This window comes from Octopus bimaculoides, chromosome 2 (genome assembly GCF_001194135.2).
Source record: "Octopus bimaculoides isolate UCB-OBI-ISO-001 chromosome 2, ASM119413v2, whole genome shotgun sequence".
Lineage (NCBI taxonomy): Eukaryota > Metazoa > Mollusca > Cephalopoda > Octopoda > Octopodidae > Octopus > Octopus bimaculoides.
In genome coordinates this window covers 65287879-65302878 of record NC_068982.1, presented here as the reverse complement: position 1 = coordinate 65302878, position 15000 = coordinate 65287879, and the positions used below count along the sequence as shown (strand labels likewise).

The 15000-nt window shown below is 36.5% G+C and overlaps 1 protein-coding gene across 2 annotated transcripts in view; it reads right to left on the bottom strand.

The window, feature by feature from the left end:
- The window catches only part of LOC106868679 (uncharacterized), a 284588-nt gene that overhangs the window by 76572 nt on the left and 193016 nt on the right, over positions 1-15000 (bottom strand). For both annotated transcript variants that reach the window (XM_052977697.1, XM_052977691.1), the window contains exon 3: positions 7637-7777. In XM_052977697.1, coding sequence (XP_052833657.1) covers positions 7637-7698 — 62 coding nt within the window. In that variant the 5' untranslated portion in view covers positions 7699-7777. The remainder of the gene's footprint in view (positions 1-7636; positions 7778-15000) is intronic.

Below are 15000 nucleotides of genomic sequence, written 5' to 3'. Positions count from 1 at the left end.
CACCCCCATCTCCTTATCTATTGCTTTTCTGTCTCTCTATCATCTGACAATAGCCTATATAACAATGAATTATTAAGTAAGCTAAAGTTAAACACATTCATCTGACTTCATTCTAATTTATTTATTTCAAGTCAAAATCTATTAGAAACACAGTCAAACACACACAGACTAGCTCATACACTTCACAAACACATACAAGTACATACACCCCACAAACAGTCTCACATGCAAACACATACACTCTATGAACACACACTTGTAAGCAGATACACTTCATAAACACACACACACACACACACACACACAAGCACATAGACTCCATAAATACTCACACAGAAAAGCATATATATACATACATAGAGAGAAACACATCCACTCCACAGATACACATGTACAAGCACATAGATACAGAATCATCCCTATATTCCAAGGCTTTTCATTCCAGTTCATATAGGATAAGATAGAACACACACACATTCTCTCTCTCAAACACACACACACACACACACACACACACACATGCACACACACAAACACAAATATGTGCAGGTGAGACCTCTGTGGTTAAGAAGCTTGCTTCCCATCCATGTGGTTTGAGGTTCAAATGTATTCTGCAATAGCTGTGAGTTGCCCAAAGTCTTGTGAGTAGATAGAAACTGAAGGAAGTTGGTCATATATATATAATGTATATGTGTGTGTGTGTGTGTGCACTGTTGTTTTTATATCACATGATGGTTGTAAATAACATCACTGTTATACAAGTAATATTTATTTACAGTCTTCTGTGGAAAATCTGTCTGACTATGGGGAAATATTATCTTGCTTGGAAATAGGTGAGGCTTGCTGACAGGAAGAGCATCTAGCTGTAGAAAGTCTGCCTCAAAGAATTCAGTTTTTACCTATGCAAGCATAGATAAAGAGGACATTAAAATGTTGCTGTTGCTGCTAATTTTATATATTGTAAATGATAGAATGATATTGCTGAGATTGTCTTAAAAGAAAGGTTGGTAGTGTTTATGCACCAACTATGAATGCAAGTGAAAATGAAAAGCTCTCCTTTTATGATGTGCTGAAAGAAAATATCTACAAAATTCCACACAAGGATAAAATTATTATATTGGGCAATTTTAATGCTAGAGTTGGTAAAGATCATGACTATGGGGTGTGATTGGAAGACACGGAGTGGGAAATTGCAATAGCAATGGCTTACTTTTGTTACAGATGTGTTTTGAGTTGAATCTATTTATCATGAGCACTGCTTTTCAGCAAAAAGATAAGTTCAAAACCACATGGATGCACCCTGCTTCAAAACAATGGTACCTGATAGACTATATGACAAACAGAAAGCGAGATAAGAGAGATTTCAGTACAGTGTGGGTCATGCGGGGAGCAGAATGTTGGACAGATCATTGGTTGGTTTGTGGGAAGATTAAGTTTGTAGTGAAGCCAAAAGTTAGACAAAGTGGCACTGGCATCCCTAAACGTCTGAATGTGAATCTCCTTAAGGATGAAACAGTTAGAGTAGAATATCAGCAGAAAATTGAAAATTTGGATTGGACAGATGAGTGGATGGACTTCAGAGGACAACTATACAATTTAAGTAAAGAAGTTTTAGGAGTAACATGGCTAACGGACTTTACTGTGATTTTTTAACCCCAAGAGGACATTTCAAGTCCATTCAAATGGACTTGGCTATGAACATTACTTGCTAGTACAACTACTGCATTCATTTCCTAGAGAGATTTTAGAACTAGCTTTTTTGCTTGTTGCAAGATCAGCAACTGTGTGTTACTTGAATTTATATATATTGTGAGCAGGAGCGAGCTACTCCCATCTCTAGCAGACAAGGTGTCCAGTACTGAAGAGAAGCAGAAATAGCTTGAAACCAGGCTGCTATGCTGGTCCTGTTGCTAGAAGGTGGTAGGGGTTTGCACCCCTGCTTGCAATATATTGGAAGCATCATATATTGTGATGCATCATATATTGTGATGCATCATATGTGCAGATATGTCTCCTCAGGTGACTTGTCCAGAAGTACCTTCATTCTTATTCACTGTGAAGAACATACTACAAGGTGTATGTCTGAATATAAAATTATTACTTATACATACACATATGTAAGTCACCAAAAAACGACTACCAAAATAACTGAAATTAGTTAAAAATTTTGCATCACTTCCATTCCCCCACCCCATCTTCTAATCATTTCCATTTGAATAGCAATAAGGGGGGGGGAGGCTAGCTTGTAAGGGTTGAATCCATAATTATGCTTTAACAACCTCAAACCATTTAACAACATCTGTTCCAGAAAGTTACCCACCACCACCACCACCACCATCATTACCAACTCCATCACTTACTGCCCCAATCAGGGAATCTTAATTTAGATATTTTTTGCCTCCTTTATGTCTTCAATCCCTTCTCCTGTTATCACTGAAACTAGTTTAAATTCCTACAGCCATCGTGGGGCTTTTTTTATTTCTACTTGTATTTTTATTTTATATTTTATTTATTTAAATTTCCATATCTCCATTCTGTCGCCCACACACTGTTTTTTTTACTTTTACATCTCCATATAAAGTCAAGATCATTTTTCACTACATCCAATTACTCAACACAAATTTTAGGAATTTAAACACTTCCTTTTCCAACCCCTTACCTCATGTTAATTTCTTTTTTTAATTTCCTTATATATATATATATATATATATTTTAGTCTTATTTTCATTTCACTGGTTTCAGTCACTGGATTGTGACCATGCTGGAGCACTAATTTTAAAGGTATATGCAGATTATATTAATCAATCTCTGGTGCATACTTGTTATTTAAACCCAGCCAGCCTTGATCAAGCAGGACAATGATCAAAGATGTTTAGTAGCAACCATCTCTACTTCTTGCTTATTTTTCAATAGCCTCTGCCCCTTTTTAAAGAAAATAGTGTGATTTGAGGAAGGTTTGGGTGTTTTTTCTAGGAGACTAATTGAGCAAATTGAGGTTCTCTTGCTTGTTCATGAAGTATTTGCTTTATTCTTTCTTTTGTTTCTTTTAACCATTGAACTGCAGTCATTCTTCAGCATCCCTTGAAGTTATGCATGTGTTCTCTTGTTCTGATGTCATGTGATGAGTGTAAACAAGGTGCAGGCATGGCCATGCTGTAAGAAGTCTGCTTCCCAACCACATGGTTTCAGGTTCAGTCCCATTGCATGGCATCAAAGCCTTGTGAGTGGATTTGGTAGATGAAAACTGAAAGAAGCTTGTCATATATACGTGTGTGTGTGTATGTCTTTGTAGCTGTGTTCATCCCACACCATCACTTGACAACCAGTGTTGGTGTGTTTATGTTTGTGTCCTCCTCCCTACCCTCCGTAACTTAACAGTTTGATAAAAAGAGATCAACAGAATAGGTACAAAGCTTTAAAAAAAAAAATTAATTCGACTAAAAGCTCTTCAAGGTGGTGCCCCAGCATGGCCGCAGTCTAAATGACCAAAACAGATAAAAGATAAAAGTATCACAGTTACACAAGAAATAACATTTGCTTTCAGTCTTCTGTAGAAAAACATGTCTGGCTATGAGGAAGTGTTACATTACTAGGAAACAGGGGAGGATTCACAACAGGAAGGGTATCCAGCTACAGAAATTCTGCCTCAACAAATTCTGCATAACCCATGCAAGCATGAAAAAGTGGACATTAAATGATGATGATGATAGTTATTTTGATGATAATATTTTATTACTGTAAGTGTAGTACTAATATTAGGTAGCTGAAATATCATCATCATCATCATCATCATATGTTATTTTTATAAAATTTATATCATGAGTTTCATGAACAATAACATTGTTCGTTATAGGTTTCCAATGCTGAACCAATCACTGTTCCACTGCATTTCCGATTGTAAGATTGACAAGAAAGTGTTTGGGCAACTCAGGCAGAATAAATACCAGGTATTTTTGGTTCAAACGCACCAGTTTTATTGGTTTTTCTCACTGATGTGAACATCTTCCACTGATGTACATTGGCAAAAGACACAGACACACACCCACGTGTATATGTGTGTGTATATATATATATATATATATATATATATATATATATATATATATATATATATATATCAAGTGATATAATATGCCAGCATGGAACATGGACACTAAATTATGATGATGTACATATATATATATATAAACACAAACACACACACACACACACACATGCACAAGAAAAGATATTCAATATCAAAATAGGTGGTTTCTTAGGCATTAGAAAGTTTCAACAGAGTTAACAATCTTATCACTGAGACAAATAAATAACATTTAATAACAAAATATTCATGTGTTTCAGAGTGCATCTGATGGCTAGTACAGTCAATTTTATTAAAAATCCATAAGAATTTCAAGTGAGGTTCCATATTATGACGGTATTGAACGAACAGGAAATATCAAGTTACTTTTCATATTATACCCAAATGCCATATTTCAGCATACAACTATAGAGTGCTCAAGGTAATAATAGAAAGGAACAAAATGTAATTCAGAAACAAATGAATAAATAAATATATATATATATATATATATATGTAGATGAACGTATATACATACATGTACATATATATGCATATACTCATATATTGTTTATATATATATATATATATATAAACAAAAACAATATCTATAAAAATTCACAGAACAGGTGCAGGAGTGGCTGTGTGGTAAGTAGCTTGCTTACCAACCACATGGTTCCGGGTTCAGTCCCACTGCGTGGGACCTTGTGTAAGTGTCTTCTACTATAGCCTTGAGCCGACCAAAGCCTTGTGAGTGGATTTGGTAGACGGAAACTGAAAGAAGCCTGTCGTATATATGTATACATATATATATATGTGTGTGTGTGCTTATGTGTCTGTGTTTGTCCCCCTAGCAATGCTTGACAACCGATGCTGGTGTGTTTATGTCCCCCGTCACTTAGCAGTTCGGCAAAAGAAACCGACAGAATAAGTACTAGGCTTACAAAGAATAAGTCTTGGGGTCGATTTGCTCGACTAAAGTCGGTGCTCCAGCATGGCCGCAGTCATATGACTGAAACAAGTAAAAGAGTAAAAGAGTAAAAGAGAACAAACAGTAAGCTTGATACAGAGCCTATCCATCTCTAAACCATATCCACAGAAGATGAATTCAATGTCTTTTGTTCACTTTTAGTCAGAAAGGAAGGCCCATGAGCCTTTACAACAATAGTTTTCAACCATTTTTTTAATCTATGAACCCCTTTGATTACTAGTTTGTTCTTATGGACCCCCATAACCATTTGATGCTTAAAAACTAGTTTTATAGTTAGTTATTTCAGATTTCCTCTATTGTTTTTTCTCGCATTCACTTGTGTGGGTTTGCCATAACACTCTCTGAGAAAACATGTTTCAGTGGCTGGTGGAAACATGTTGAATTATACAAACTATTAAAGAATCCTTGCTGTTCCCTGCAATAACTGTATTCAAAGCAAAAATTTTTTCATGGACCCTTAAAATACTACTGTGGACCTCTAATTTACTATTTTGTTTGCTTGGACTTCCAAAATTCTTATATGGACCCTAGTTGAGAACCACTGCTTTGCAGGGTCTCCAAGATTAGTGGGAGTGACAGAGGAAGGTACCCCCAAAAGGGGAGATCTAGCCTCAATGCCTGCAACGAAGTGGATGCTGTTAAATCACCCAAGGTGCTAGATGATGGTGTTTAACTAGGTAATGGTTAAAGTTTGCTACCTAAAGTAGGCCATGGCAGGATATAAACTCAGTATGCAAAGAGTTAAAACTAACATGGAAAATTATCTGGTCCAAATTCTTAGAGTTTACTGATCCACTGTCCAGGGGATTGGTATATTTAGCAATCTCAAACTGATGAAAGACAAAGTTGACCTCAGCAGGATTTGAACTTAGAATATAGAAAGTTGGAACAAATACCTGAAAATAATCTATACAGCACTAATTGACTCAATCAGTTTGTTGCCTGCAAGCTAACAAACAACTTTCCAGTTTTACTGTGCTCTTGTTACAAAGTGCAATGACATGTTTCTTATCCTGTGGTACTTATCAGTTATATGGACTGAGTCATGTAGCTGATAACATTTATGAATTGAAAGGTAGCGAGCTGACGGAAATGTTAGCACGCAAGACGAAATGCTTAGCGGTATTTCATCTGTCTTTATGTTTTGAGTTCAAATTCTGCTGCCAAGGTCGATTTTGCCTTTCATCCTTTCAGGGTTGATAAATTAAGTACCAGTTGTGTACTGGGGTTAATCTAATCGATTGGCCCTTTCCCCCAAAAAATTTCGGGCCTTGTGCCTAGAGTAGAAAAGAATATTTATGAATTGAAAAAAAAACTAGTACCAGCATATGAATTAGCCAACTTCTTGACTTGGCTGCTCAATAATTTATTTAATTTATTCACTCAGCCATCCATGTCATCTCTCACCATTTGTACTACTGAATGCTTGAGGCTTATTATTTAGCATAAAGGGATGCAAATTGACACATTGTTTTATACCATTAATCACACACAAACACACACACACACAATGTAACCAGTCTAAATGATGAACACTGAATACGGGTGTAAGGTGGTGTGTCAAGTTACATCCCTTTGTACTAAATGGTAGAACTTAACTATTCAAGACAAACCAATAAAATAAATACCAGATTGAAAAAAGCTTTGAGGTAGAATTTCTTTCATGAAAGGAAACATTAGATAATGTAGTCCTTGATACACTATGTTTGAATAAAAAGGTTAAAAAATCTTGGAATCAGCACTCCCAACAAGGCTTCAGTCCAATCACTAAAACCAATAAAGGAATAAAATTCAGACAAAACACTATAGCTAATGGACAGAAATAACATCAAGTCTCCAAGACCTCCATTATTTAGACTTGACCATGTACAGGCCAGGGATTTTCTGTCAGTAGAATATCAAGAGATACTCATGCAACATATTAGCCCTCTCCATGATGTTGATGTTGTCTAAGGGAAAGGCAGGAACCAATATGGTTTGGCACCAGTGGTGTCATTGGAAGCATTGCCTTTGGAAAGTATACAAATAATATATTTCATGAACCAGTAAGGGAACCTCTATGTAGTAATTAGACCTGTTAGAAATAGTAACCAGCAGGCATGGCTGTGAGGTTAGGAAGCTGCTTTGGCAACCATGTGATTTCAGATTCACTCCTGTTGCATGACATCATGAGCAAGTGTCTTCTACTACAGTCCCTACCCAGCAAGTTCTTTATGAGTGATTTTAGTGGACAAAAGCTGTTTGGAATCCCATCATGTGTGTATGTGTGTGTGTATGTAAATATGTGTGGATGTCTTTGTGTTTGTTGCTCACCATTGCTTAACAACAAGTGTTGGTTTGTTTATGTCCCTGTAACTTCTCCGTCTGGCAAAAGAGTATGTACCAGTTTTTCTTTTTAAAATAAGTACTAGGGACGATTTGTTCAAGTAAAAACCCTTTCAAGGTGGTGCTCCAGCATGCTGACAGTTCAACAATAGAAACCAGTGAAAGATACAAGATGCCTTCTTTAAAAGAAAAAAAAACAAACAAACAAAGTCTGATTTAAGGTTAAAACAACATCAATAAAAGTTGTTCATATTTACATGTGAAATTTCTCCTGGATATCCCGGAGCCTTTTATGGCAACTGTCATTTACCAACGTCATCTTTGGTTTTCTGGCACTTTCATCTAAAGAAACAGGAATTTTCTTTCTTCTTCCACAATATTCTATCAGCTAGATATTTCTGAAAGAGGAACAGACATTCAACAATTAAAAATTAGATCAAAGAAATAAACAGAGAATTAATACAGAAATAAATCACAAAATGTGTGTGTGTGTGTGTGTGTGTGTGTGTGTGTGTGTGTGTGTGTGCATTTAAATATGTATGTATGACTGTATGAATGTGAGCCAATGAGGAAGTCTCTATGCAGTGGTAGGGACTGTTAAAAATAGCAGCCAAATAACACTTATATCACTTACTGTCTTAAAAGAAGGGAAGGCACATTGGATACTGAAGTCCTACTTACAATTTTTCTTTGATCATAGATCTGCTTGGTCATAGTTAAGTTGGAGTTAAATAACAACATATGTATATCTATCTATCTATCTATCTATACATACATACATACATACACACATACATTTGCTTGTACATGTAGTAAATCTTAATTTATTCAAAGATAAGGCTTCACTGTCACTACACTGTGCTTCTCATTTCTAAATATTATGTTGACTACACACACAGTGGTAGAAGAAAGTGCTCAAAGCATGTCAAAAAAGGTATTCATTTGCTCAAAGCAATAAGCTTTTTTTTGCCATTAGTTTGAGTTTCCTCATTTAATGCTCTATCTGATGACAGAGAATGCAAAATATGTATGCGTATGTATGTATGTATGTATGTATGTATGTATGTATGTATGTATGTGTGTGTGTGTGTGTGTGTGTGTGTGTGTGTGTGTGTGTGTGTGTGTGTGTGTGTGTGTGTGTGTGTGTGTGTGTGTGTGTGTGTGTGTGTGTGTATGACAAAGAGGAGGGAATAAAAACAGGAGAGAGACAGAATGAGAAAGAGAGAAAGAAACAGAGATGAAATAAAAACATAAATCTGATGATGTGTTTATGTATTTCTTCCATTAAACACTGGAATTTAGAATGTATTCTCTTTAGTACAAGGCCAAGAAATGTTGGATCATTAAATTGGTAGATGGACTTAAATTTAGAAGGGATGGAAAGTGAGAGTATATGATGTTTATCCTTATCCTAAGGCCATAATCAATGGAATGAAGTGAAGCCATAAAATAAAACTCACTTCACTGGAAATGTATACTACTTTACAGAATAGTCTTTATGGAACAATAGTATTTATTGATTTCTTTTAAAATTATGTACATGGTTGATATTTTTAAGAGACAATGTGTAGTCATTCACTTAAAAATTTAAGGATCTTGTAGTGAATCTCTCCTGATAAAGCGTGTGCCAACAATGTGAAATTATGCTCATGACTATACTTGATGTTTGCATTAATTTAATTAAATTCTCATTAATAATTCAGTGATTACTATGTTGCTATATCAACAGGCATGCCTAATTGCTGGTAGCAATAATACAGTGGATGGTCTATACAGCCAGCAGTCTCATAGTCTCAGATTGGTGACACTAAAGCCAACAACCCCTCCTAAATATGTAACTGTAAGAGAACATGACTCCTACAACAAACTTGAAGTATAAATCATTAAACACACAGAGTATTTATTCTACATTCATCATCATCATCATCATCGTTTAACGTCTGCTTTCCATGCTAGCATGGGTTGGACGATTTGACTGAGGACTGGTGAAACCGGATGGCAACACCAGGCTCCAGTCTGATTTGGCAGAGTTTCTACGAAAATATAATTTCATTACTTTCTAGCTCACTTTCCAACTTTACTGAAAGTATGTGTTAGCTAGATTGTCACATCATACATGTATCTATGCGTGTGCATGCATGCACATACGCACACACACATTACTCCATCATCTTCTTGTAGAATGCTACATTCTAGAATGTTTCACCATATTACAAGTAACATTTCTTTCTTCCAAAACTGAAGCCCTTTTGTATCAATAACTTTGACACTTTAGATTGCCACAGCTAATCTATTTTGCAAGTCAGTAAGTAGAGAATACATACTCCCATTCTGTATTTATAAAATAGAACACTCTTTCTCAATTTATTCACTATTTGTCTTTGGTTGAATCTACATCTTCTTCAGTCTAAAGAACCACAGATCACTCAACTCCTGTTTGTAAAATGTAAAGTAGATGAGAGATGAATCTTAACCACAGAGAGGACATAGGTCAATCCTGATAGAGCAGGTCTATATTCAAAAGCATTTCAGGCTTGAACATCTAATCTTTTTCTTCAGGTATAATATATCTAGGACTACATTATCCAAAGTGTCTTTTTTTGTTTTTAAGATAGTGTTGTATGTATGTGTGTGTGTGTGTGTGTGTCTCCTTGTCTTGATATTATGTGTTAATTGTAAATAAACGTCACTATCAGACAAGCAGAATCATTTCTTTGCAACCTTCTGTGAAAACATTACTTTGTTTGGAAACAAGTGAAGGTTGATGACAGGAAAAGCATCCAGCTACAGAAAATCTATTTCAACAAACTTCTAACATATGTAAGCATAGATAAGTAGATATTAAAAAGAAAAATGCAGCTGGGAAGTGGTGAAATCAAGGGACATTAGTTGGCTGTTTCTCTTAGGTTAGTAACCACAAAGAGGTGCCATTATGGGCTCATCTATAGACATATTTTCTTTACAGACAACATTTCAAAGAAGTTCAAGATGAACACCAATTGCATCAACCTCATGGATAACAAGGAAACCCCTTATACAAGTGTTTCTGAACTGGGGTCTACATGGCCCTTGGGGTACATATCAGATTTTGTTTTATGTGCAATAAATTGTTTGCACTTCTACAATACTTTTTTAAATGCAATTCCTAATATTTAATTATAAAAATACAGCAAGATTTTTTTAATATACACTGAATGGCTATGGAAGTCCAGTAGAGTAAAACAGGAATGAAAGGGGGGAGGGGGTGTCCAAAGACAAAATAATGGTTGAGAATTACTGCCTTATACAGTAACTAAATATGCTAAAAATAGCAACCAAACCTTCAGATTACACTATACAGAGATTTTAAAAAGGGTATATTTGTTGATGTAATCTTAGATACACTGTCAGAAAGAAGTCAGGATGAACAGGCCAGAAAGTCTTTGACCATAGGTTTGCATAATATAAATGGACCTAGGTCTAAAGAACATAACCTAAAATGTCTGGTAAATCCTGCAAAACATATAGACAGTGCCTTCTCTTATTCAGCATTTCACCTCCATATGAAATATTAAAACATTCTTAGGATATAAATGCTGGCTATGTTGCTAGCATTAATACTGATGACAATGATGATGATGAAGAGCATGTTGTTGTTGTTGACACTCCGTCGCTTACGACGTCGAGGGTTCCAATTGATCTGATCAACAGAACAGCCTGCTCGTGAAATTAACGTGCAAGTGGCTGAGCACTCCACAGACACGTGTACCCTTAACGTAGTTCTCGGGGATATTCAGCATGACACAGTGTGTGACAAGGCTGACCCTTTGAATTACAGGCACAACAGAAACAGGAAGTAAGAGTGAGAGAAAGTTGTGGTGAAAGAGTACAGCAGGGTTCGCCACCATCCCCTGCCGGAGCCTCATGGAGCTTTAGGTGTTTTCGCTCAATAAACACTCACAACGCCCGGTCTGGGAATTGAAACCGCGATCCTATGACCGCGAGTCTGCTGCCCTAACCACTGGGCCATTGCGCCTCCATGATGAAGAGCATGATGATGATAATAATGAGCAAGATAATGATGATGAGCATGATGAAGATGAGTACGATGATGAGTATAATAATGATGATGTGTATGACGATGATGATAAGCATCATGATGATGAAGTATATGAAGATGATGATAATGAGAATGATGATGATCATTACAATTGAGCGTGGCCGTTGCCAGTACCGCCTGACTGGCCTTCGTGCCGGTGGCATGTAAAAGCACCCACTACACTCTCGGAGTGGTTGGCGTTAGGAAGGGCATCCAGCTGTAGAAACTCTGCCAAATCAGATTGGAGCCTGGTGTAGCCATCTGGTTTCACCAGTCCTCAGTCAAATTGTCCAACCCATGCTAGCATGGAAAGCGGATGTTAAACAACGACGATGATATGATGATACGATGACGATGTGTATGATGATGATGATGACAATGAGCTCAATAATGATGGTAATGATGAAAAGTACAATAATGATGAGTATGAAGATGATGATGATGTTAATGATGACTAGCATGATGATGACGATGATGATGACGATGATGATGATCATAGTGATGAACATGACAATAACGACAATGAGGATGATAATGAGCATGAAGATGATGATGATAATGAGATATATACTTTGATGGTGGTCATAGTTACAAATGTCAAATCTGTGATATATTGACAAGAGGAATTGAATTTGGGGATGGTGATGGAGGTGGGCAGATGATTTTATTTTATGAAAAGTGGAAGATTGCAATTACTTGAGAAGCGATGGATAATATCAGTGTTGTTATTATCTAAGAACATGCCAAAAACGGTTTTCCGATGATTCCTACTCAGATTTATGAAAACAAATCAATCTATCAATGAATCATTTCAAAATCAATGAATATGAAGTGGACAACTAACTCTGTATTACTTCACTAGAATTTTGTATCATGTAGTAGTAGTAATAGTAGTAGTAGTAGTAGTAGTAGTAGTAGTAGTAGTAGGAATGATGTTGGTTGTGCTGGTGGTGGTAATAGTGGTTGTGATAGTGCTGGTAATAGTGGTTGTGATGGTAGTGGTGTTGGTGGTAGTAGTGGTTGTGGTGGTAGTAGCAGTAGTAGTAGTAGTAGTAAGCCATTTTGCTGATTGAGCAAGAAATATCTTTTTTTCAACTAAAATATTCCTAATATATAATATCTTGTAAAATCTAGGACAAATTTCTAAATTGCAACCAAACCAGATCAAAATACAAGATAAGTAAGGGACTGGCTTTTCCATCAAGAGAGAGAGGTGGTGGGAGGAGATAGAGGAAGAGAGAGAGAGAGAGAGTGGTAGACATACATACTGATAAAGGAAAAAGGGAAAAGAATGAAAAGCTAGGATTCTAAGCCATATGTTAGAACCATGGAATATTCCATGAAAAAAAATATACATATTTCTTTTCTTCTCTAAGATTTCAAAAGTATCCATTAAAGAGCTACACACACGCGCACACACAAGTATGTACAAGTATATGTAGATAGATAAACATATACATGCATATATACATATATCATAGCAGTATAGAATAGGCAGAACATATACACACACACACATATGTATTTTCACACACACAAAGTATGTATGTATATGTAGATAGATATACATACAAACATACATGTGTGTATAAATGCTGTCTACTGTACAGCTACTATGACACTGGCTTCTGGGAAACAGCTAGTTGCATACCACCTCTACTCAATACACTTATCTCTCCCCTTCTTGCCACTCCTACTATGACCCCCATGAACTATTACAGCCAAACCTTCCTTATGTTCCTTATGTCAATCTAATGAAATTCCCTCACTACTCATGTTTTTCCTGCACATGTCAACTTGCAGATGTTCAAACTGAGCATTGTTTTCACCAACTTTACTGCGACTCTGTAAAAGCCATGGATCCTGTATGTGTTGACCAACCTACAAGGCCAAAGAAGGTGCACTAGAAGAAAACAACTACAGAAGCATCAAACTGATGACCCATGTTACAGAAAGAGTTATATCACAATTAGTCTGGATACAATGTGATTCAGCTTTGTATCAGGAAGATATAATAACAAGGCCATCTTCCCAGAGATGCAACTGCACAAGTACATGGGTAAGAGTAAATCCTGATCCTTAACAGCCATTGACCTGCAGATTTCCTTTGACAAAGTTCATTCCTTTGTAGCCTGGTAGACAAGGAATCTAGGAGTAGATGAATGGTTTGTGAGGCCATATAAGCCATCTACAGAAGTACAGTGACAGTGAGATCAATGATGTATTTAGCATGCAAATAGGGTCCATTAGGGTTCAATTCTCAGCTGCCTCTTGTTTATTATACTCTTCCAGGTTATAACAGAGGAGTTGTTCATGAGAATTCTTGTATGCTGATGACCTAGTTCTTATAACTGAGTTTACAGAATATTTGGAGAAGAAATTTCAGACATGGAAGCAAAGCCCACAATTAAAAGGCCTCAAAATAAACTTAGCAAACATTAAACTTTTAATAAGAGGGAAATAAGTCATCAGGGAAATGATTGTGTTCTGTATGCTGAAAAGAAGTGAGATAGAAATCCCATATAAATGTACCCAGTATAAACTATGGCTGCATGGGAAGTGTATTGGGATTACATGCAGACTGACAGTGAAGGTTGATTTTATAAGTGGTAGATGCACAAGATTAGTTAGTAGTTGAAACATACGTGAATAAATTCCCTCAAATGCTCAGAAGACTCTCAGAAGTAGTTGAAAGCTTTTGTTGTTTAGGTGACCTAATTAGCAGTGGAGGAGAGTATTCCAAAAGCATGATAGCCAGGGTGGAAAAAGTTCAGGGACTTATTACTTCTGTAGGTGGCGAAGGTTTCTCTTTGCATATTAAATGCTTGTCAATTATATGGTTGTGTAGGGTAGCAAGCTGGCAGATTTATTAGGGCAACAAGTTGGGCAAAACGCTTAGTGGTATTTCATCTGTCTTTATATTCTGAGTTCAAATTCCGCCGAGGTTGACTTGCCTCTTATCCTTTCAGGGTCAATAAAATAAGTACCAGTTGAATACTGGAGTCAATGCAATCGGCCTGCCCTTCCCCTAAAGTTGCTGGCTTTGTGCCAAAATTTGAAAACAAATTATATGTTTGCATATTAAGTGAAATGCTGCACAGTTGTGAAACTGGACCTCGAATGCAGACGATTTCCAAACACTATAAAGAAATGAATTGAGCATGTCTGCAAGAAGCATAATGTTTGCATGCATGAATGATGACAGAGCACAAATGAATTGTGAGAAAAACTGGATAAAAGAGGTGTCAGATATAGTGGAACAGAAGGCTACACTAGTTTGGGCACATGATGCATATAGAGCATGACAGTTGCATAAAGAAGTGCCAAGTACACAAAATAGGTGGAACCTGTAAAGAGGGAGATGTAGGAAGATGTGTGTGTGTGTGTGTGTGTGTGTGTGCACATGTGACAGAAAGAGCACCAAGCCATAAAGAAACCTGCCTCACTAAATTTTCATCTGGCCGATGCAAGTATGAAAAAGTGGTCATTAAAACACACATACACATATACACATTGTAGACAGCTGTCTATATTCATTATATA